The 21,707-nt window shown below is 45.4% G+C and overlaps 1 protein-coding gene across 1 annotated transcript in view; it reads left to right on the top strand.

Moving 5' to 3' along the window:
- Nucleotides 1-21,063, top strand: part of RHOBTB3 (Rho related BTB domain containing 3) — a 66,964-nt gene extending 45,901 nt beyond the window's left edge. Inside the window, exons 9-12 of the mRNA XM_056112553.1 lie at nucleotides 1,433-1,606; nucleotides 5,756-5,922; nucleotides 9,138-9,234; nucleotides 17,985-21,063. Of these exons, the coding sequence (XP_055968528.1) occupies nucleotides 1,433-1,606; nucleotides 5,756-5,922; nucleotides 9,138-9,234; nucleotides 17,985-18,100 (554 nt within the window). The 3' untranslated portion in view covers nucleotides 18,101-21,063. The remainder of the gene's footprint in view (nucleotides 1-1,432; nucleotides 1,607-5,755; nucleotides 5,923-9,137; nucleotides 9,235-17,984) is intronic.
- The last annotated feature ends 644 nt before the right edge of the window (nucleotides 21,064-21,707 follow it).

Here is a 21,707-nt window from a genome sequence, read left to right as displayed (position 1 = left end):
GTTGTAAAACTGGCTTCACCCCCACCTTAGCCCCAGTCTCCAGCTAGTGCTGTGGGGATAGCAGCCTAGCGCTTACAAGCTGTCTCCTGTCCTTTCAGCCAAGACCTTGAACTTGGGAATGTTCCTCTCTGGGTGCTTCCCTGGGGAGGGACCTGCTGGGAAGAGTTGGGGCAAGGTCAGTGCCTTGCAGTTTTTCTGGACAAGCTTCCCTCTTCTTTCCCTCCATGATTCTTTGAATAGCTTGAAGAAACGGTTTCCTTCTGCTTCCTCTTTCTGATCAGGGTGAGCTGATCCAACTGTTCTGTGTACTTGGCCAAGAAAAGAAAGGTTTCTGAAGCATAGCATACAGGTTGTGGTGGGTGGTGGGATTTGAAGCCAGCTGGAAAGGATCGGCGTTGTGTTATAAAACCAGGCAGTAAAACATTTTGTCTCAACATTTCTGTCTTCAGGAAATAGCATGGAAGCAACAGATAGTTGCCCGACTTGACAAATGATGGCTTCAGCATCACCTCTTAATTTTTTACAAACATTTTTATTCTAACACTGTGAGTTAACTAGTTGTTTACGGTTGTTTCAGGCATTCAGTGTTCCAACACAAATCCCACCACCAGAATAACCTCTGCACCAATGCCCACCCACGACCCCAATCTGTCTTATCAGACAGATTGTCTTCATACTGTTTGTTACAACACAAGGACAAATGGAATTGTCAAAACTTAGATCAGTATAAGGGATTTTCTGGTAGTTGTTGCATCTCACAAGGGTGTTACGAAAGTCATTGAGGATTTCTGCATTGAGGGCGTCTGCAGGGACCACCTGGACTGGACGGTGCTCGCTGTGCTGTCTCTGTTAGTGCTGTAGCTCATTGGACTTGGTGGGCGTCTGTAACTTTCTCATTAGCTCAGCAACACTTGGTCTTTTATTTTTTAATTTACTTATTTTTTATTGGCGAAACACCATGAGGTACAGTTGTAGGCTTACAAACTTCCGTGCTTGGGTTTTAGTTCTACAATGAGCCCTCCACCAGTGCCCATTCTCCATCACCGATGATCCCAGTAGCCCTCCCATCCCCCCACCCCACCCCGCCTCTGTGGCAGGGCATTCCCTTTTGCTCTCTCCTTTAGGGTGTTGTAGTTTGCAGTAAAGTATTGCATAGCCGTCATGTTCGGTCTGCAGCCTACTTTCAGCACTCATCTCGCCTCCCGAGCGAGTCCTCCAAACTTCCTTTACTTGGTGTTCCCTTCTCTAAGCAGCACTTTGTCTTAGCTGCCTTGCATGTAAGTGCAGTGTCTTAGCTGCCTTGCATGTAAGTGCAGTGCTCTGGGTGCTGACTCCTACCCAGCTTCTGTCTGCCGCTAAGCCCGTTACAGCCCTGCAGGAAGGGATGGCACTTCCTGACCTGACAGAGCTGTTTCCCTCTCAAACCTTCTAGGTTCCACAGTGCCAGCCCACAGGGCCATCCTGGTGGCCCGCTGTGAAGTGATGGCGGCCATGTTCAACGGGAATTACATGGAGTCCAAGAGTGTACTGATTCCCGTCTATGGCGTTTCCAAAGAGACCTTCCTGTCATTCTTGGAGTACCTCTACACCGATTCCTGCTGCCCAGGTGAGCAAGGCGCACGTCAGACTGTAGCTCACAGCCCTGCTGCCCACACATCCTGGTCAGTGGACTCTGAGATTTACCACTTTTGGTGTTATCGCCGTTGGCATCGAGGACATGGTGGTGTGGAGATCATGCACAACTGTTGTTCAGGGGCAGCGTGGTGGTCCCTGCAGATACCCTGGACGGAGGTGTCTCTCGGTACCCAGTGGTCTCTCGATCTCAGAGCTCCAGGGGTGCAGTTCTGTGGCAGAAGAGCCTTGGGAAACTGCCTTTGTGGCTCGCGGTTCTGATTGAGGGGTTCAGTTTTCTGACACTTCCGTGGCCATCACTTTGGTCAGAAAATGGGGGTTTCTATTTATTTATCCCAAGCAGTGCTCAGTGGAACACTCAGCAGTACTAGGCAGGACCGTGTGAGTACTACCAGTACTACCCCTGGCAGTACTCCGGCATCTGGGAGGTTCCTGTTTGTGTAAGATATGTACCCCTAACCCGGGCTGTCGCCACAGCCCCAGCATGTGGGGCTTTATTATTTTATTTCATTTTTTAAAGTTCATTACTTAAAATTTTTTTTTCTGGCTTGTTATTCTGTGGTCTTTTATGGACACAATATCAAGTCATGGGTTTTGGGTATATTTGTTTGTTTGGGGTTGAGGGGGAGGGCACATCTGGTGATGCTTAGGGCTTACTCTTGACTCAGTGCTCATGAATCACTCCTGGAGGGGTCGGGGTACCATATGGGATGCCAGGGATCAACCCCAGGTAGGCCGTGTGCAAAGCAAGTGCCCTACCTGCTATACTCTTGTTCCAGCAAGACCCCAAGATGTGGGGTGTTAAGGCCATCTTCTGATGTGGCCTAAAGTTAGTCTCCTAAAGCTGACTTGTCACAAGTGTTGTCTGCAGTTCGGAATGTACAGTGTATTATTAGATTCACACACGGAGGACTCACATTGTTGGCCTGGAGCCGGCTGTCCCGGGCGTCCTGGCCGGGAACAGATCTTTCTGGGTCGCTTCCTCCGCCTAGAGGCAGAAGGGCCTGGCTGCAGGCACAGGTGTCCCCTTGATTTGCCCTCTTGCTCTGGCCACCAGATGGCTCCCACCCCAAGCACAATTAGCAGAGGAGTCAGAGACCCAGGATGCAGGGCTTGGCCCGGAACCCCAGCAGCTATGGCAGGAAACCCACGTTTCACACGTTCTTTTCAGATTCTCCACTTCCCGTTCTACACCTGTTTCCGGAATGTCTTGTTTTCAGTGGGTCAAGTGCCCTCTAGTGAAAGGCCGTAGAAGTTCTCCAAAACATTCCTTGTACCATTTAATTTATTCTGTTCTGGATCTAGCTTTAAGCACTGTTTTGACTGTGATTGCAGCATGTGACCCAGACTATAATGATCAAATAAAAGTTTGCCAGGGACACTGAACACTGGTGGAATTGGAATATTATATGCCAGAAACTATTGTAAATGATGATGCCTAAGTTAAAGATTTTTTTTTTTTTGAAAGAACTCTGTTGGAACCAGTTAGGTTATCTTTGTAGTATTAAAGATTTTCTTGGGGCTGGAGCGATAGCACAGCGGGTAGGGCGTTTACCTTTCACGCGGCTGGCCAGGGTTCGATTCCCAGCATCCCATATGGTCCCCCAGCCAGGAGTTATTCATGAGTGTGTGAGCCAGGAGTAACCCCTCTGCATTGCCAGGTGTGACACACACACACACACAGACACACAGACACACACACACACACAAAAGATTTTCTTACCATTTTTCTTTGATTCTTTGGTTCTTATCAGAATAAGAGTTGCTAATTTTGTTATTTCAATAGTGGGAAATTTGTGTACTAAACAGAAATTTTCACTAGATTCAAATTTGTCTGTCATCTTCTCCCTAGAGTAATTGAACTTCTAAGTTTGCATCTTATCTTGCCAATTCGAGAAATGTTCAAAAAATGTATGTGGTGAGAAAATGTTCTAAAGTGAATAATCAAAATATTGGGAATGTAGACCCTATGGGAACACCAAAAACAAAACAAATAAAATTAAACAGTAGATTCTCCATTGCTTTATTTGCCTTGAAAAGGTTACGGAAAGAAAATCTGTTCATGAATTTGGAGTGATGAGACAGTAGGTAGGGCTCTTGCCTTGCACACGGCTGACCAGGTTTTGATCATGGTACCCCATAAAGTCCTTTGAACCCTGCCAGGAGTGATCCCTGAGCACAGAGTCAGGAATAAGCCCCAAACATAGTTGGATGGGACCCCAAAATGAAACAAAAAACAGTTAACTAAAAAAAATTGTTTTAAGGGCCAGAGCCAAAGTACAGCAGCGAGGGTGTTTGTTTGCCTTGCATGCAGCCAACCCGGGTTCAATCCTGGGCATCCCATATGGTTCCCCAAGCACCGCCAGGAGTAATTCCTGAGTGCAGAGCCAAGAGTAACCCCTGAGCATCGCTGGATGTGACCCCCCAAAATCAAACAAAAATTCAAAAGAACTTTTAAAAATATAGTAATTAGTTTAAATAGGCATCATTCACATTTTCCTGCTATCCTATTTACAAAGGAATGTAAGGAATTTGAGGAGGGGAGGGAAGAGTTCATAAACACTTACAGGGAAGTGAAAATACCCGGGTGTCAGCCAGGCGCTGGGAGGATTGGGAAGTAGTACTCCATGGCTGCAGAGTTTTAGTGGGGGACCGAAAGTAATAAAGTTCTGGGGGCGGATGATGGTGGTACTCACAGAGCAGAGTCGATGCCACCACTGAACACTCAGAAATAGTAGCAAATTCTCTTGTGTTAATTTTACCATAATAAATACATGAGGCAGGAACCTGGAGCCTAAAGCCAGGGAAGGAAGATGTGCAAAGGTTGCGTATGTTTAGGAAGCAGGAAAGAAAGATAGAGTTGAGAGTGGAAAAGTAATTGAAGAATCTCCTCTGGAGAGGGAGGAAGGGAGGGAGGGAGGGAGGAAGGAAGGAAGGAAGGAAGGAAGGAAGGAAGGAAGGAAGGAAGGAGGGAGGGAGGGAGAAAAGGAAAGAAAGAAGGTAGGAAGGAAGGAAGGAAGGAAGGAAGGAAGGAAGGAAGGAAGGAAGGGAAAAAAGGAAAGAAAGAAAGAAAGAAAGAAAGAAAGAAAGAAAGAAAGAAAGAAAAGAACCCTCAATGCATAGATTCACATCTGCATGTGCAGACCGATATGGACTCTTCAAGTTGGAGTAAGAGTTTAGAATGTGGGGTCTAAGGCCATAGCACAGCGGGTAGGGCATTTGCCTTTCACGCGGCCAACCCGGGTTTGATTCCCAGCATCCCATATGGTCCCCCCAAGCACTGCCAGGAGTAATTCTGAGAGTATGAACCAGGAGTAACCCCTGAGCATCGCTGGGTGTGACCCCACCAAGAAAAAAAAAAGTGAAATAAAAGAGTTTAGAATGTGGATTCTCTTCTTTAAGCTTTTCCCCCAACGTTCTATTTATTCTATGTGGGGCAGCAAGATCACCCCCCCCTTTTTTTTTTAATTTTTATTATTGAAACACCATGAGGTACAGTTGTGGACTTACAAGTTTTTGTGCTTGGGTTTCAGTTATAAAATGATTGAGTCCCTCCAGCAGTGCCCATTCTCCACCACCAATGATCCCAGTATCCCTCCCACCTCTCCATCCCCGCATCCCACCCTGCCTCTGTGGCAGGGCATTCCCTTTTGTTCTCTCTCTCCTTTTGGGTGCTGTGGTTTGCAAAAGAGGCATTGAGTGGCAATCATGTTCCGTCTATAGTCTACTTTCAGAATGCATCTCCCATCCTGGGAGGATCCTCCTAACACCCTTTATTTGGTGCTCCCTTCTCTTTCTGAGCTGCATTTTCCCCTTCACTTGTGCAGCTGGCCTCCAAGCCATGGAGTAAACCTCCTGGTAGTTATCTGGCTATTCTTGGGTGCTAGTCTCCTGTTTTGTTACTTTATGTTCCCCAGATGAGTGCAGTCTTTCTATGTCTGTCCCTCTCTTTCTGACTCATTTCACTTAGCATGATACTTTCCATGTAGTACCACTTGTATGTGAATTTCACGACTTCAAGATCGCCCATTTATTATTGCTCTGTGGCTCTCTGTAGCTTTGCTTTGGCTCAGACCCATAAAGGTCTCACGTTCCCTTTGCTCTCGTTTCCTTTCTCGTGCAGCCGGCATTTTCCAGGCCATGTGTCTCCTGATCTGTGCAGAGATGTACCAGGTGTCCCGGCTGCAGCACATCTGCGAGCTGTTCATCATCACCCAGCTGCAGAGCATGCCCAGTCGGGAGCTGGCGGCCATGAACCTCGACATCGTGGACCTGCTCAAGAAAGCCAAGGTGATCTGCCTTACAGAGCTAGTGATCTGATTTTGTTTTTTCCTGTCTGAATCTTCTCAGACTTGCAGTTGTGGTGATATTTTGCAGGGATGGGGATTAAACCCAGGGTATTGTGTGTGTGTGTACACACACACACACACACACACATTCACAGCAAGGGCTTAGCTGTTGAGCCATCCCTCCAGCCCTCTTGTAAGATGTATTGACCATATTTTCATTTCTTTTGTTGCTTCCTAAGCAGGGCTCAGGAGGTTCAGGGGCCGCACCAGCAATTCTTGACCAACGGGGCCGTCCCCAGGATGCTGGGCTGCTGGTTCCTGCAGTGATGGGCACCTCCAGGAACGTATTAAGGGTGCTCAGGGGACTGTGTGCTGCCGGGAATTGAACCCATCCCTGCCAGGACATTGTGCTTGGATTTCAGTTATACAATGATCGAGTTTACCCGTGCTGTCTCCCAGTCCCTACCTGCTGCTTCTTACGCAGTGTACTAGTCTTAGTGGGGGAGTTGGGTTGGATGCAGTCAGCATGCCCCTTCAGCAATCTCTGAGGCCCGAGACTTGGGAAAGGGGACGTGTGACCACTCCTTTCAAGGCTTGGGAAGGGGGGGTAATCACATTTGACAGGGGAGAAGTTTTTTGTGTTGTTGTTTGTTTTTGTTCTTTTTTTTTGCTTTTTTGGGTTACACCCGGCGATGCACAGGGGTTACTCCTGGCTCATGCACTCAGGAATGACTCCTGGCGGTGTTTGGCGAACCATATGGGATGCTGGGAACCAAACCTGGGTTGGCTACGTGCAAGGCAAACACCCTACCCGCTGTGCTATTGCTCCAGCCCACAAGGGAAAATCACCCCCCCCTTACTTGAGTTACTTGAGTATGGTGCTATGCTTGTTGTATCAGCATTATAACAAGTAGAATTCACATGCTGTTTGCCCCAAATTATCATCCCCTCGGCTTCTCTAGGGAAAATGCAGAATTGGTCCTTGCATATTTATAGAGATCACTGGGTTCCGACTCATTTGTTCTCTAATTTACTCCCGTAGTGACATGTTGAGAAGTGTACACTTCATTGTTCCTTTCACCGGGTCTCACTGTGCTGTGCTTATAAAACTCATTTGGGGACCAGAGATATAGTACAGATAAGGCATTTGCCTTGCTCTGCGGGTTTGCTCCCTGGCACCCCATGTGGTCCCCCAGGACCCCCAGGAGTAAGCCTTAGCACTGCTGGGTGTGACCCAAAAACCAAAAAAAAAAAAAAAAAAAAGAATTCTTTTTTAGAGATAATAGAGCTGTGGGGATAGCCCATAGGAGCACAACAAGCTTTGCATTCTGGCGGCCCAGGTTCAGTCTCAGGCACTGCACTGGTCCCCCAGGAGCAAGCACTGATCTGGGAGTAGCCATTGAGCACTGCTGGTTGTGTGATAAGGTACAGAATGGAGATGAGAAGCCTGTCTTTAAATTAGCATGTTTGAGCTGAAGAGGTAGCTCTGAGCATGGTGACTGCAGTCCCCCCTGGTTTCGTTCCCAGCACCACAGATGGTCCCCTGAGCATCACTGAGTGTGGCCCAGAAACAGTGGCCCAAAACAGCAAAAATGAAAATAGACTGGAATTTTTTTTTTAAATTGATTGATTATTTTGAATGCCCTTAAAAGAACTGTACTAAAAGCCGGAGAGATAATGCGGCAAGTAAGGCACTTGTCTTGCAGAGGGCCAACCTGGGTTTGATCCCCAGCACCCCATATGGTCCCCCATATGGTCCCCCAGGAGTGACCCCTGAGTGCAGAGCCAGGAGTAAGCCCTGAGCACTGTTGGGTGTGGCCCAGCCCCCATATCCAAAAGAACTGTACTTACCCTAAAAGTGGAAATAGCTTTTCATCGATAACTGAATGAACTGGGAGGAAGCACCGGCATCCATTGGGATATTTTTCAACTTTAAAAGGGAATAAAATGTTGATAGATGCTTCCTTGAGATATTTTGCTACGTAGAGTAAAACACAGGAAAAAGGACAAATGAATAATTCCGCCTAATAATAGTACCTAGAATTCACCAAGACAGAAAACAACAGTGGCTGCACCAAGTGGGGTAAGGAGAGAGCTAACTCAGTGGGTGCAGAGTTTGGGGTGACATAGTCGTGGATGTGAATGCTGCTGCTGGTGGCACAGTACTCTGAGGCTGCCTCATGCCCCTAGACTCAAAGTGGTCAAAATGGGGCCTGGAGTGATCGTGCAGTGGGTGTTTTCCTTCTACAGCCCAACCCGAGTTCAGTCCCTGGCATCCCGTATAATCTCCTGAGCACCACCAGGAGTAATTCCCGAATCCAGAGCCAGGAGTAACTTCTGAGCATCTCTGAGGTGTGGGTCCTCCCCGCAAATGGCCAAAATGGGACCTGGAGCAGTAGTACTGCCTTGCATGCAGCTGACCTGGGTTTGATCCCTGGCACCACCTGTGATCCCCTCAAGCCCTGCAAGAAGTGATGCCTAATCACAGAACCCGGAATAAGCCCTGAGCACAGCTAGATGGGGCCCGAATTAAGGAAGGGAGGGTGAGAGGGTGGGAAGTCCCATTTTACCTTGTGTGCATGTATCCACAGTAACCGGAACTGTTGACTATTGTCATAGTTGAGAGGTTCAGTTCACGGGTGGCCAGCACAGGATGGACACCAGGGTCCTGATGCCCTGACCATCAGGTGCTCCTGGTTTCCGTGGCATCAGCATGTGGGACTGACAGTGATAAACCCTCAGGGATATCCTGCCTGGGGCGACTGTCCCTCCAGCCCGAGCCGCTGTAAAGGAGGCCCTTCCTTATAGGAATGGCCACTCACTGAAACCGGACTCCAGATGGGCCACGCATTCCTTGTTAACTTGTTTAGACACGGTTCATCATAGTCTTACCCCGGTTGCACGGATCCTCTGCGTGGTGTGGAGCTGAGCTGACACGGAATTCTCCAGAACTCAGAGTAGTGTTTGTCAGTGACACTCAAGGCCCACGGCTAACTAACTTGCTCCTTTCGTATTTTCATTGTCGAACTACGTGGTATTTTATGTTAAAATGATGCTGCTTTGCCCCCTCTATCACAGTATCCTGAAGGCTGCGACACGAGTAGACACCCAAAGTTGAACTCGGGAGTCCCCAGGCTCTCACTGGCCCTTCTTTCCACCGCACGCTGCTCTGACGCCCAGTGGCCAGTCTTGTCTCACGTTCTCTTTCTCTTGCAGTTCCACCACTCCGATTGCCTTTCAACCTGGCTACTGCATTTCATTGCCACTAACTACCTCATCTTCAGCCAGAAGCCTGAATTTCAAGATCTTTCAGGTAGATTGCCAGTTTCTCTTTCTAAAAAAGAAAACTTGATTTTCTTTGCTCTCCTATCTGAGACATCATTTTAGGAATCGTAGAAAAATGAGTGAAAAGGGGGTTGAAGTGATACTGCCGAGTGCACAATTTTTGTCTTGCATGCAACTGACCTGGTTTTGATCCCTGGCATCCTGTATGATCTCCTGAGCCCGCCAGGAGTGATTCCTGGGTGCAGAGCAAGGAGTAAATCCTGAGCACATCCAAAAACAAAACGAACAAACAAAAAAAAAAGTGAAAAACACTCCTTTGCTCTACGGTATGATCCTTGAGGACACAGAAATGCATTGCCACTTTAGTTCTCATGGTTATGTTACAGCAATCATCTATTTTTACAAGCTTTTTTTTTTTGTTTTTTCCTGTAGTACATAAGGTGGCCTCAATTGCATTTTTTTTTAATCTAGAGGTATTGCTAATTATTCAGCCATTGTCAGTTGCATTTTTGTTATAGTAAACGGTATTGGTTTTAACCACCCAAGTTAGAAGAAAAATTTAAAGGACAGGTTAATATTTTTTCTAAAGGAGTTTTAGCAAGTATTTATTTATTTCTAATATTGTGTTGAATATCTGTTAATTTTAATATATCTAGAAGTTCATTATATGACAGGAATAGTTTTTAAATCTTTTTTTATTCATTAAAGAGCATTTCAAAAATTACTGAGCAGAGTTTACAGAACGTGATTTTCCCCCTCTGTTTTATTTAAACACCATGGTTTATAAATTTGTCCATGATGCGTTTTTTACAAACAATATTCCAACCTCAGTCCCATCTCCACTGTCACCTTCCCTCCACCGTTGACCCCATTTTCCCAAGCATCCCCCAAGTCTACCCTGTACCAGGCCCAAAATAATTTATTTTATATTTTAAATGTCTACTAGAAATATCAAATAATACTTCAGCAAAAGATACAACAGTTGTGGAAATTATTGTATCTTACCACAGGGACATGAAGTCCTTACTTGAGGGTTAACTGAGCTGTTGTTGCTAGTTGAGCCTTCTGTGTTAATGTTGTGAGTCAAGCTTAGCTGACTTCTGTGTTACATTTCCCATCCAATCTGGTTTACTGCTGTTGGGATGTCTTTGATATTATGCTCCAAAAGCTTCAGAAAATGTAACTGGGCAGTGAGCTTACATGGCAGGCAATGGTGGGATGTGGGCATGTCTTCCAGGGTTTCTGGAAGTCCAGGGGTGAGGGGTGGAGGGGAATGGGGAGGTCGCCCACACTGACTCCAAGAAGGCCTGGAGTTTTCAGCATACCTGAAATTTTGGGCAGTTTGGCATCTTTGTGGAACTCATTGTGAGGCTGTAGAGTGCGGCCATAGGCATGGAGGCGGCTGTTGGGATGTGAGTGTGGCTGTCAGGGCTTTGGGCAGGGACTTGGCCCGTCTCACTCCCCCGGGGTACCTGGGCAGTCTCAGCCAGGGACTGAAGTATCCAAGAAATTTTGGCAGCTAGGTTTAATTGTGAGTCTCTGAAGCTGGGCCAGTAGATGAGCTTACGTGGTGTCAGTGGTGGAATGTCCAGAATACGATTTTTTAAAGTAAATTACAAAAATTAAAACCAAAAGGTGAGGGACCAGAGTGATAGCACAGTGGGTAGGGTGTTTTCCTTGCATGCGGCTGACCAGGTTTGATTCCCAGCATCCCATAGGATCCCCCGAGCACCGCCAGGAGTAATTCCTGAGTGCATGAGCCAGGAGTAACTCCTGTGCATTGCCAGGTGTGACCCAAAAAGGAAAAAAAAAAAGGTGAGCTGCTGATTTCTCGGGAAAAGAAAGGAAATGAAAATAGGATGTTCCTGAACAGACAGGTTCATTGCTTTTTCATGGTGCTCCATTGAAGAGACAAAAAGGAAAGGAAAGATGAGATCCCTGGGTCAAAACTGTTCAACTCAGATAGAAACACTTTGGAAGTGCTTAAAGGTTTCCTAAGAGGTGTGGTGAGACAATCCAGCAGGTAGGGCACTTGCCTTGCATGAGGCTGACTCAGGTTCAAACCCCAGCACCTCAGAAGTTCCCCCCAGCACCACCAGGTATGATCCCTAAGCACAGGGTCAGGAGTGATTTCCTGAGCATTGAACACCCACCAGTAAAAGGTCTTCCAGGGTAAGGACAAAGGGTATGAAGAGGGGAAGAGAGTGTAGAGATGGACAAGGAGCTAAAATTCACGTTTCCGTGGCCTTCCCTCTCACCTCGGGCAGAGTCGCTCTCTTTTCATTTAGGGCTCCCTGAGCCATGCGGTTGGGGGCCTGGCTCCCCTTGGCAGTGCTGGGTCCAGGGGTACAGTGTTCTGGGGCCATTGAGGGATCAACTCAGCGTCTCCCACACGCCAAGCATGTGCTTCTCCTTGCACTATCCCCTGGCCTCAGTCATTCTGTTTTTTTTTTAATTGCTATAGAAATTAGCAAAATATATTGAAATATATCTCTTTTTTTAAATTTTTTATTAGTGAAACGTCATGAGGCACAGTTGTATATTTACAGATTTTTGTGCTTGGGTTTCAGTTATACAATGATCAAACACCCATCCCTCCACCAGTGCCCATTTTCCACCACCACGGGTCCCAGTTTTGCTTTTATCTGTTTCATGTGTTGGAATTTCAGAGACTTACTTGGGATGAGGAATTTGCCCTTAAAGATGTGAACACTACCCGGGAGACGGCTCAAGGGCCAGGATCTGGGGCTCTGCGTGGTGGCGTCTAGCATTGATTCCCAGCACAGCACACTCCCTTGAGTACTGAGGTCATTGCCTCTGAACACCACCGGGTGGGCCCCAAAGGAAGAGACATGAGGGGGCTGGAGCAATAGCACAGTGGATAGGGCATTTGCCTTGCATGTGGCCGACCCGGGTTAAATTCCCAGCATCCCATATGGTCCCCTGAGCACTGCCAGGAGTAATTCCTGAATGCATGAGCCAGGAGTAACCAAAAAAAAAAAAAAAAGAAAGAAAGGAGACATGAAACGTTCGTTGCTTCCCTCTGTTTGTCTTGGTTCGGTTAAAGAAACCAGGAGCCACACACACAGCCCGGCTTTGGCTGGCCGTCCAGCCAGCCTATCCTGTGTGCCCGTTGAGAGCCTTCCTGCCCTTGCCCAATGTGTCAATGGCATCATTCTCGCAGAGAATGGGCTAAGAACCCCTGCTCTCTGGAAGAGGAGGCAGTCCATCCCTCAGCCAGGAAGGGAGCAAGGACATTCAGGTTCTCAGGCTTTGGACTTCCAGGTCACACCTGGCAGTGCTCAGGGCTTATTCCTGGCTCTGCGCTCAGGGATCACTCCTGGTGGGGCTGGAGGGAAACCGTCTGGGGTGTTGGGAATCCAGGTCTGCCACATGTGAGGAAGTACCTTACCCACAATACTATCTCTCTAACCCCAGTAAGGATATTCCTAGAGATATTCAAGGAGTCCATTAAAAATAAGACAAACGGCATCTTGATCTTAGATCAACCTTTATTTTGTCACCTTGGTTCATCTTCATTTGTGAAAGACAAATCCATTCTTTTTCACTTGCTCTCATCCAGATGTACAGTGCACCTGGAGTGCTGTTAGAGGCAGCGATAAGGCGGGGGTGGGGTGGGAGGAATAAATCCTTTGCAAAAAATATATGGTTTTAATTTTGTTGTATTACATCTGTAATTGCTTATAAGGTCAGTTATGGCCCGCTGACAGGGTGGAAAGCCGGGCCCTGGGGTGTAACTGAGAAGGCTGTAGAAAGGAGGCTGTGATTAGGCCGTGATTATCTCTTGTGCCTTTGGTAGGGATTGAAAGCCTCTCCGGAGGCTGCTGGCTCCAAAGAATTGGCCATGACGCACAGGAGGAAAATGCCCCCTGTATTAGAGAGCATGTTATGGTCTAAATCAGCTGCTTCCTCCAGTCGGTCTGGTGGGTTGAGTGTCACCTGCCAAGGGGTCTTATTTGGAACCTGTGTCGCAGCATTTGAAGATTGCTGACAACCGGTTCAACCCCCAGCACTGCCTGGCACCCCCAGATGCTTCCAGGGATCACCCCTAGCACAGCCAGTGGGAGACCTTGAGTACCATCAGGTGTAGCCCAAACTTCTACCCGCAAACAGATACCAGTTATAAAGTGTCACCTCGAACCAGTTCGAATTTCTTTTTGCTTTTTGGGTCACATCTGGCGATGCTCAGGGGTTACACCTGGCTCATAGACTTAGGAATTACTCCTGGCAGTGCTCAGGGTACCATATGGGGTGCTGGGAATCGAACCCAGGTCGGTCGCGTGCAAGGCAAATGCCCTACCTGCTCTGCGCTATCGCTACAGCCCCACCAATTTGAATTTCTACTGCGGTCGGCACGCTGGCCGATGTGGCCACTGCAGGCCCCTCCCTGGCAGAGCCTCCACCTGTGCTGGCCCCTGTTGGCTGTAGCGGTCACTCATCCCTCCCTGCTGCTTTCCCATGGCCACCTGGTCTGCTTACAGGAGGGTGAAATCTTGGATTCTCGTCATGATTCCTGTAACTTCCTGTAGATTGAGAAATTGTCCCGCTGGTATTGGGATTCTGTGCCTGGTGTTCTCCTGGGACTGTTTCTTCTGCAGCCGTGTTTAGAAGTGAGATGGTGAGAGCAGGGAAGATCTCACATCGTGGCTGGCCTGAAAGCACGAAGCAGGTGGTTGAAAATGCATCATATTGAGCTAGTCGGATCTCATGCAGACACACAGCGCAGGAGTGCAGGGTACCCGTGGCATTTATAGACTCATTAATCTCACACTTGAGTTCAGCTCAGTATTGTATTATGTCTCGAGGCAGGTGTGTTCAGTTTGTTTGTGTTTGTGGCTCACTCGCCAGAGATCAGCCGTGGAAGCTTTCCTTCTTGGGGCTTCTTATGGATGCATATCCAGAGGTGTGGGAGTGGGAGAGGGCCAGTCCAGACAGTCAGTGCTCCAGGTTTGCTGCTTCTGCTCTTTTTTATGGTAGTGAAAGGGAGTAGGTGCAGGTCACCTTTTCCCCCTAAGGAAACCTGGAATTAATTTCCCTCAGAAACGAGGTGTTTTCTTCCTGTCCGTGTCCCACAGCCTGAGTCCAGACCTCATTTGCCTGAATGATAATAGGTGAGGTCAGAGAGTAGACAGAGAATGAAATAAACCTCCTAGAGAAAACCTGATGCCCACAGGAAGGACGGCTGATTGGCATCGGGCCGATTCAGCCAGCAGAGGCCCAGAAAGCCTTAGAAACTCAAAGGATCCGGTATTTCAGAAAACAGAAGCAACTTCACAGACCAAACATAGAATTAGGCGAGTTTGTGAGACGCTTTTGTGAAAAATCCATCCCACTGCAGAAAGCAGCTACTTCTCACTGTCCTCAGAGGGGATGGCAGGCTTATTCCAGGGAAACATGCCCCACGTGTCCGGATGGGTAGCGGTAGGCATGGCCGGAAGGGGCATTAGAGCCAGGCAGAGTGCGGCCTCCTGCCCACATCTCAGTTCCAGACGACTGCCCAGCAGCCCAGCACCTGCCACCGCAACCACCGCTCTGCTCAGGAAGTGACAGGTTCGTTCTCTGGCTTCCAAGAAAAAGCACACGAGACGATCACACGGGATCGTTTATCTACGCAGTACTAAGTATGGCTTCCGGGCAGTGGACCTGTTGCCCAGAGTGTGGTCCAGCAGCTGTTCGGTGTCTCCAAAATATCTAGAGTTTGGATGAAGAGATAGCACAGCAGAGAGGGCTTACATGCGGCCAACCTGGGTTTGATCTCTGGCATACCATGTTGTCCTTCAAACACATATAGGAGTAATTCCTGAGTTCCTGAGCACCACCGAGTGTGTCCCCTAAAACACCAAACCAAAAAAAAAAAAAAAAAAAAAGAGAGAGGCAGCTGAGGATCAACAGATATTGGCAGCAGTGACCACCATATAGATGGGTGCCAAAGGTAAATTAATAAAAACTGATAAGAAGAAACTTAAGAGGAACAGGGAGAAAATTTGATTTAAAAACTGATTCTAAAATGAATATCTTCCCCCATATAAGATACTGGTATTGATAGAAACAGGCATAGAATCTTTCTTTCCTTCTTTCTTTCTTTCTTTCTTTCTTTCTTTCTTTCTTTCTTTCTTTCTTTCTTGGGTTGAGGACCACACCCAGTGGTGCTCAGGGGCTACTCCTGACTCTGAACTCAGGAGTTATGCCTGGAGGTGCTCAGTGGACCAAAGGAAATGCCAGGGATTGAACCCAGGTTAGTTGCACACAAGGCAAAGGACCTACCACTGTGCTGTCTTTCCAGCCCCAGAATGTTCTGTTTTTAAAAAGAAGCGGTATTGGCGTGTGTGCCCGGGGTTCCTGCAGTCCCCTCCTGAGGTGTGGATTTTCACACTGTCAGATATTAGTGTTGGGTTATTGCTGGCTCTGTTTGTTCTAGAGAAGCCCATGTTCTGTTGTAAGAATGTGTCTTAACCAACCTCTCTCCATAGCTCCCTTTAGTCCTGTAACTAAGTCTTCAAAGAAAGAAGCAGCAGATTTGTAGAGTCCAGAGGTAAAGTGGTTGAGGCCAGATCCCAAGGAACAGGAAACAAGGATGTTGTTTAATGGGTCTAGAGTTTCAGGGGTTTTATTGTTGTTGTTGTTGGTTTGGTTTGGTTTTTAGGGTCACACCCAGAAGCTCAGGGATCACTCCTGGCTCACATCAGCTGTGTGCAGGACAAACACCCTACCTCTTTTATTATTGCTTTGGTCCTAAAATTCTAGTTTTTCAAGATGAAAAGAGTACTGGAGTTTGGTAGCCCAATACCATGAGTGTGCTTATTTATGTAACTTAAAAATGGTTAAGATGGTACCTTTGCTATATGTATATATATAATTATTATTATTTTCACTTGTGGTATATTTACCACAACTAAAAATAATAAAAAAAACAGGAAGTTATTCTTGGATATTAAGTGTGATAGCAAACAAACAAAAAAACCCACAAAACTTTCCCCACCCAAAAATAAAAAACTAAAACTAAAGAGTTGAAAGACAAAGTTAAGAAAATCTTTAAGTTAAGAAAATCTTTAAGTTAAGAAAATCTTTAAGTTAAGATGTTTGGAGGATCCTCCCAGGAGGAGAGATGCATGTCGAAAGTAGACTATGGACTGAACATGTTTGCCACTCAATGCCTCTTTTGCAGACCACAACACCCAAAAGGAGAGAGAGAACACAGGGGATTGCCCTGCCACAGAGACAGGGGGGATGGGGGGATGGGGGTGGGAGGGATATTGTCCATGGTGGTGGAAAATGGGCACTGGTGGAGGGATGGGTATCTGATCATTGTATAATTGAAACCAAAGCACAAAAAATTGTAAATCTACAACTTAAAAAAAAATAAAATAAAATAAAGGGGAAAAAAAATTTTCGAAGTAAGACAAAAAACTAAGGAGGAGGAAAGTTTCCTCCCTTTTTAAGTAAAAATTCAATATAAGAGGTGAAGTGCCTGAGTAATATTAATACAGAGAAAAATTGGGGGACAGGGCAATGGCGCAAAGGTCTAATTCTCACACACTGGAACGCTGGTCCCCTCTGAGTTTGATCCCTGCCTGCTGAGTTCAGAAATGACCCGGAGCAAGCCACCAGGTCTGGCCCCCAAATTAAATATTTTTAAATAAAAGAGGGAAGAAAATGATCAGAAATAATAAAAAGACATGCTCTAAGTGCTGAAGTTGAGAGAGTAAGAGAAACTGCTAAGCTCTTGGCCCAGTGACAACAGCAGTTGTATCAGGTCATATGAGAACAGTGACTCTAGAAAGAAAGACCTAAAGGAATTACCCACACACACACACTCTCTCTCTCTCTCTCTCTCTCTCTCTCTCTCTCTCTCTCTCTCTCTCTCTCTCATACACACACACACTATCATACAGACACACACACACACACTCACACACACACACACACACACACACACACCAGGAAGCAAGAAAGCCACGTGACACGCTTCAATATTCTAGGGGCAATTTTTCAGCCTAGAATTATATCCTTAGTCAAAGATAGAATGGTCACAAAGAGGTGTCCAGATGCCTGTTTGTTACTTGTTTGTTTGGGGACCACACCAAACAAACTGCTGCGCTTATGGATCACTCCTAAAGGAGACTGAATGGGGTCCCAGGGATCAAACCCAAGTTGGCCACTTACAAGGCAAACGTGCTCCCCCCTGTACTATCGCTCTGTCCCCCATGGTACCTTATCAGGAAGCATCACCCAGGCTAGCAAACAATCCAGGTGAATTGCAGGAGTGAAGGACTCACACAAAAGCAAGAAGCAGGCTCAGAAAACTCAGTGCGGGCAGGACTCTGAAGGGGGTACTCGCCACTGTGGCTATGTCTTCAGTGGAATTGAGAACTCTAGCAGGTGAAGAGGATGGAGAGAACCCGAAAGGGTTGGGGTTGGGTTATCTCCGAAGGAAACAAATAAAATGGAGACAGGAGTTTTTAATCCTCTCCAGGAAAATAAGAAAAGGAAACTAAAAGGAACCTACGTAGAAAACAACCTATCTTGTTCACTGTTTCAGTCTGCTTGATGAAGTAGTGCACAAGACATGTACAATTGTATGTCTCATCGTAACATAAATCCTAAAACTGTGTTCACTGATTTTGGAAAACTTGAGGGAAGCGTAGGGGTTATGGAACAACAGAAAATCCAGTAGTCAATAGGAAATCTGCAGTCATTACCCAAATGTAGCCTCAAATGAAGTCTATCCCATTAACACTCGTTTTCTGAAATTTTCAGTGGAAGAACGCAGTTTTGTGGAGAAGCACAGATGGCCATCGAATATGTACTTGAAGCAGCTTGCAGAATACAGGAAGTATATTCACTCTCGGAAGTGTCGCTGCGCAGTGATGTAACTAGAGCTTTTATAAATACCACTTTTGGTAGTGGTGATGGTGGTGATGATGATGTTGAACTGTGGGATGCTTTGGGGTACCAAAAAAGTTCTTGTGATCTAAACCAATAAGGGCACTGGAGGAAAAAATCACTAACAGCTTAATGTGTTGGTCAGTTCTATTTGAAAAAAGCCTACTATTGTGATTCTTAAAGGGAACAAAATATACCATAAACTAAAACTAAGGCTTCATCCAACTATATAAAGCTGTAATACAGCTACTTTTGACATTTAAAATGCTCTATTGCTTTAGTGATGTTAACTCCCCTCCCACTTAATAAATGCTTGAACTTAAAAATCATATAGGATTAACACTTACCATGTCTGATCAATTGCTCTATTAAGGTGCACTTAATGAGCCACTATGACTATTTCTATCATGAGCAATCTAGGAGAAATACTGATAGTCTGAACTTTTTAAATAGAGTTGTCCCTTGGATTTTGAATTTGCAGTGTTACTTGATTCCAAGTCAGTGACCATATTTGAACCCTCATGAACCAAAGGTTGTTTTTCATCTGAATGGCCCATCTGAGCCACCTTATCTTGGCCCTGCCCTGCGATTCCTTTCAGGCAGAAAACCTAACCAGGGCTTGTTTGGGCCATGAAGCCTGTGTAGACCCATTTAGCCCACACTGAGAAAGGCTCATGTTTGGTTCGATGCCGGTACACCCTGAAAATCCCTTTTTTTTTGTTATTGTTAATTTTATGATGGCACCTGGGATCAAATCCAGGTCCCATGCATGCAAGGCATGCACTTTACCACTGAGCCACATCCCAGCCCTTGAAATTCTCATGTGATAAAAGGGCTCACATTTCTGTTTTGTACACCCCAAAGTCATGTATGTCCCCTTGAAGGATCTGGACTGTTTTTCTTGCTCTAATATCATTTCTCTGAACGTGGAAGAGGCAGGGTAGTCAAAAGAAGAGGAAGGAGGAGGCTGCTGAGGAAGTGATGAGGGGTTCCCATCTTTCGGGTCTCTACCGCTGTCATCTCGACTGTCAAGTGAGACATGGTCATGTTGTCTTAGCTTTAAAACACAACACTGGCTCTGATGCAGACCTACTGGCACTTTCTCGCTCATTCTGTTAAAACAGGATGTTGATGAAAGTATAACTGATCAATGTGACTTTCAGATGCATTTATCAAGATGCACATATAGAATATGGTGCTTTGGAGAGAATCTGCTGTCAAAGGCTTAAGACTCGATCTAGCACATTTACCAAAGTTAGGATGTCCATAGCATGATCATTTTCATTTTTTCTGAGGAACTCAAGGATATTTAACCAAGAGTAGCAGGAGTCTTGTCTTTTAAGATTACCCCGTGAGTTAAAGAACGGTTATAAATCAGACTGGTTATGTGTAAAAAATGTGGCATTAAGGTGGAAGACAGAACTATAGTTTCTTTAGCAGTTTATGGTGACAAAATTATCAAAAACTCACAAGCTACAAGGTAGAAAACCATACACTATTTATTGTTGGTTATACTTAATTTTGTAATTTCAGTGTTATTCATCAAAAGTTTGGCTAATGTACTGTACCATTGCAGTGAAATATAATCCATTATTGGATGTCAAGAGTTAAACAAAAAGGGCTAGAGTGATAGTATAGTAGATTAGGTGCTTGCCTTGCATGCAGCTGACACAGGTTTAATCCCTGGCATCCCATAAGGTCCCCTGAGCCCAGCCAGGAGTGATTCCTGAGTGCAGAGCCAGGACTAACCCCTGAGGATACTAAGGTGTGGTCCTAAAACCAAAAATAAGTAAAGCAGGAAACATATCCTATGTAGATCTTCTGAGAAACTTAATTTTCATTGGATTTTGTTGAAGAAAATCCTGGAATACACTTTGTTTCTCATATTTTAATTACTTGGGTTAACTTCCTACAGATCTCGTTTGACAAGGACTAGAGCTGTAAAAATAGATACTGTAGATTTCTAGAATGCATTCACATAGAAGACTGACAGTGATAGCCTTTTGTTCTCCATAAACATTCTTATCCTCATGTGAATCATAGCATTTGAAATTCTAACTCCTTAACTTTTAATCTAGGGAGTTAAAAAATCTAAGTCCTACAGGAATAGAAAATATTTTCTTGAAGAAACTAACACTTAAATAGACCTTAGTCTTTTTTTTTAGGTTGCCATAATATTGTATTGAGTGGATGTTGAGTTTGGAGTTTGGTGCTCTGTTGGTGTGGAGTATATAGCATTTATGATGAACAGGTGTTACCACACTCGAAGACACACATGTTCTAAAACCCCAGAGATAGAACAATTACCAAATTAGTTTGCAATCCTAGACTCAGTAGCTTTAATTTACTCAATTTAAAATGACAAGAAACTAAAAATTGCTTACAAACTATGGTGAAGAAAAATGAGTGTTCTTTTTTTCTGAGTGTCTTTTTTAATGGAAAGATGATTTCTAGAGGGATGTATGCTTTGTGCCGATTTCTGCTTCAGTGTATTACCCATAGTTTTAATTAGCAAGGGTAATGTAGGGTAGGATTAGGGCCTTTTCTTTCCCGGCCATGTTTTCACCTTCTATAGGCCTTTGTACACTTCCAGCGACTCTGTGTTGATATTCTAGGAGACTAGTCTTGTGACATACAAGTTTCCGTAGCTCAATGAAACACATATGTGGTGGCTTCATTCACACCGAGCAGTAGCAGAAAATGCAAGAATTGGATAAATTTGACTTCCAAGTCAGTGAACTTTTTCAACTCTAATTTTTAAAACTACACTACAACAATACAGTACAGTAGACAAACATGTCCTCAAGGGTACTTTATTTCTCTACAGTGTTTAATTCAACCTTTAATAATTTTGCAAAGAAGGGTATGTGTGTATTTTAATATAGCCTGACCTGATTTATATGTTTTTAGCTTTAGTATTTAACATTTTGTAACAAATAAACATTTTTTTTTAAAACAAGTCTATCAAGTGTGCTGTGGTTGCTTGACCTTGGATGTCCAAATATGGCATTGAATCTGGGATTGGAGCCTTGTGTTTCTCAAGGATAATTATGCTTCACAGATCATTTCCATTATGTGTAAAATATTTTGAATGTGGCTTATAAATGACTCGTTTATGATGACATAAATTCATGCTACATTTAACATCATTACATGCAGCCTTTAACATGAGTTCCTGCTGCCTTTACTATAATTTCTAACAAAAGAAATGCCTTTGGACTAGAAAGATAGTGGAAGGGATAAGGGTTTTGTCTTGTGTGCAGCTGACCCCAGTTCAGTTCCTGTACCTCATGGCCAGGGATCATTCCTGAGCACAGAGTCAGAAGTAGGCCCAGAGAGCACTGAACACAGCCTGGGGTACTCTCCCCTCAGGGAAAGTGCATATTTAGACACTGTAGTACTATCCTGTAGCACTGTCCTCGCCCATTGTTCATTGATCTGCTCGAGCGGGCACTAGTAACATCTCCATTGTGAGATTTGTTGTTACTGTTTTTGGCATATCGAATACATCACGGGTAGCTTGCCAGGCTTTGCCGTGTGGGCAAGATATTCTTGGTAACTTGCCGGGTACTCCAAGAGGGGCGGAGGAATCGAACT

This window comes from Sorex fumeus, unplaced genomic scaffold (genome assembly GCF_029834395.1).
Source record: "Sorex fumeus unplaced genomic scaffold, SorFum_2.1 ptg000018l, whole genome shotgun sequence".
NCBI lineage: Eukaryota > Metazoa > Chordata > Mammalia > Eulipotyphla > Soricidae > Sorex > Sorex fumeus.
Note: the sequence above shows the minus strand (reverse complement) of the source record. Positions and strands in the feature narration are given on the sequence as shown.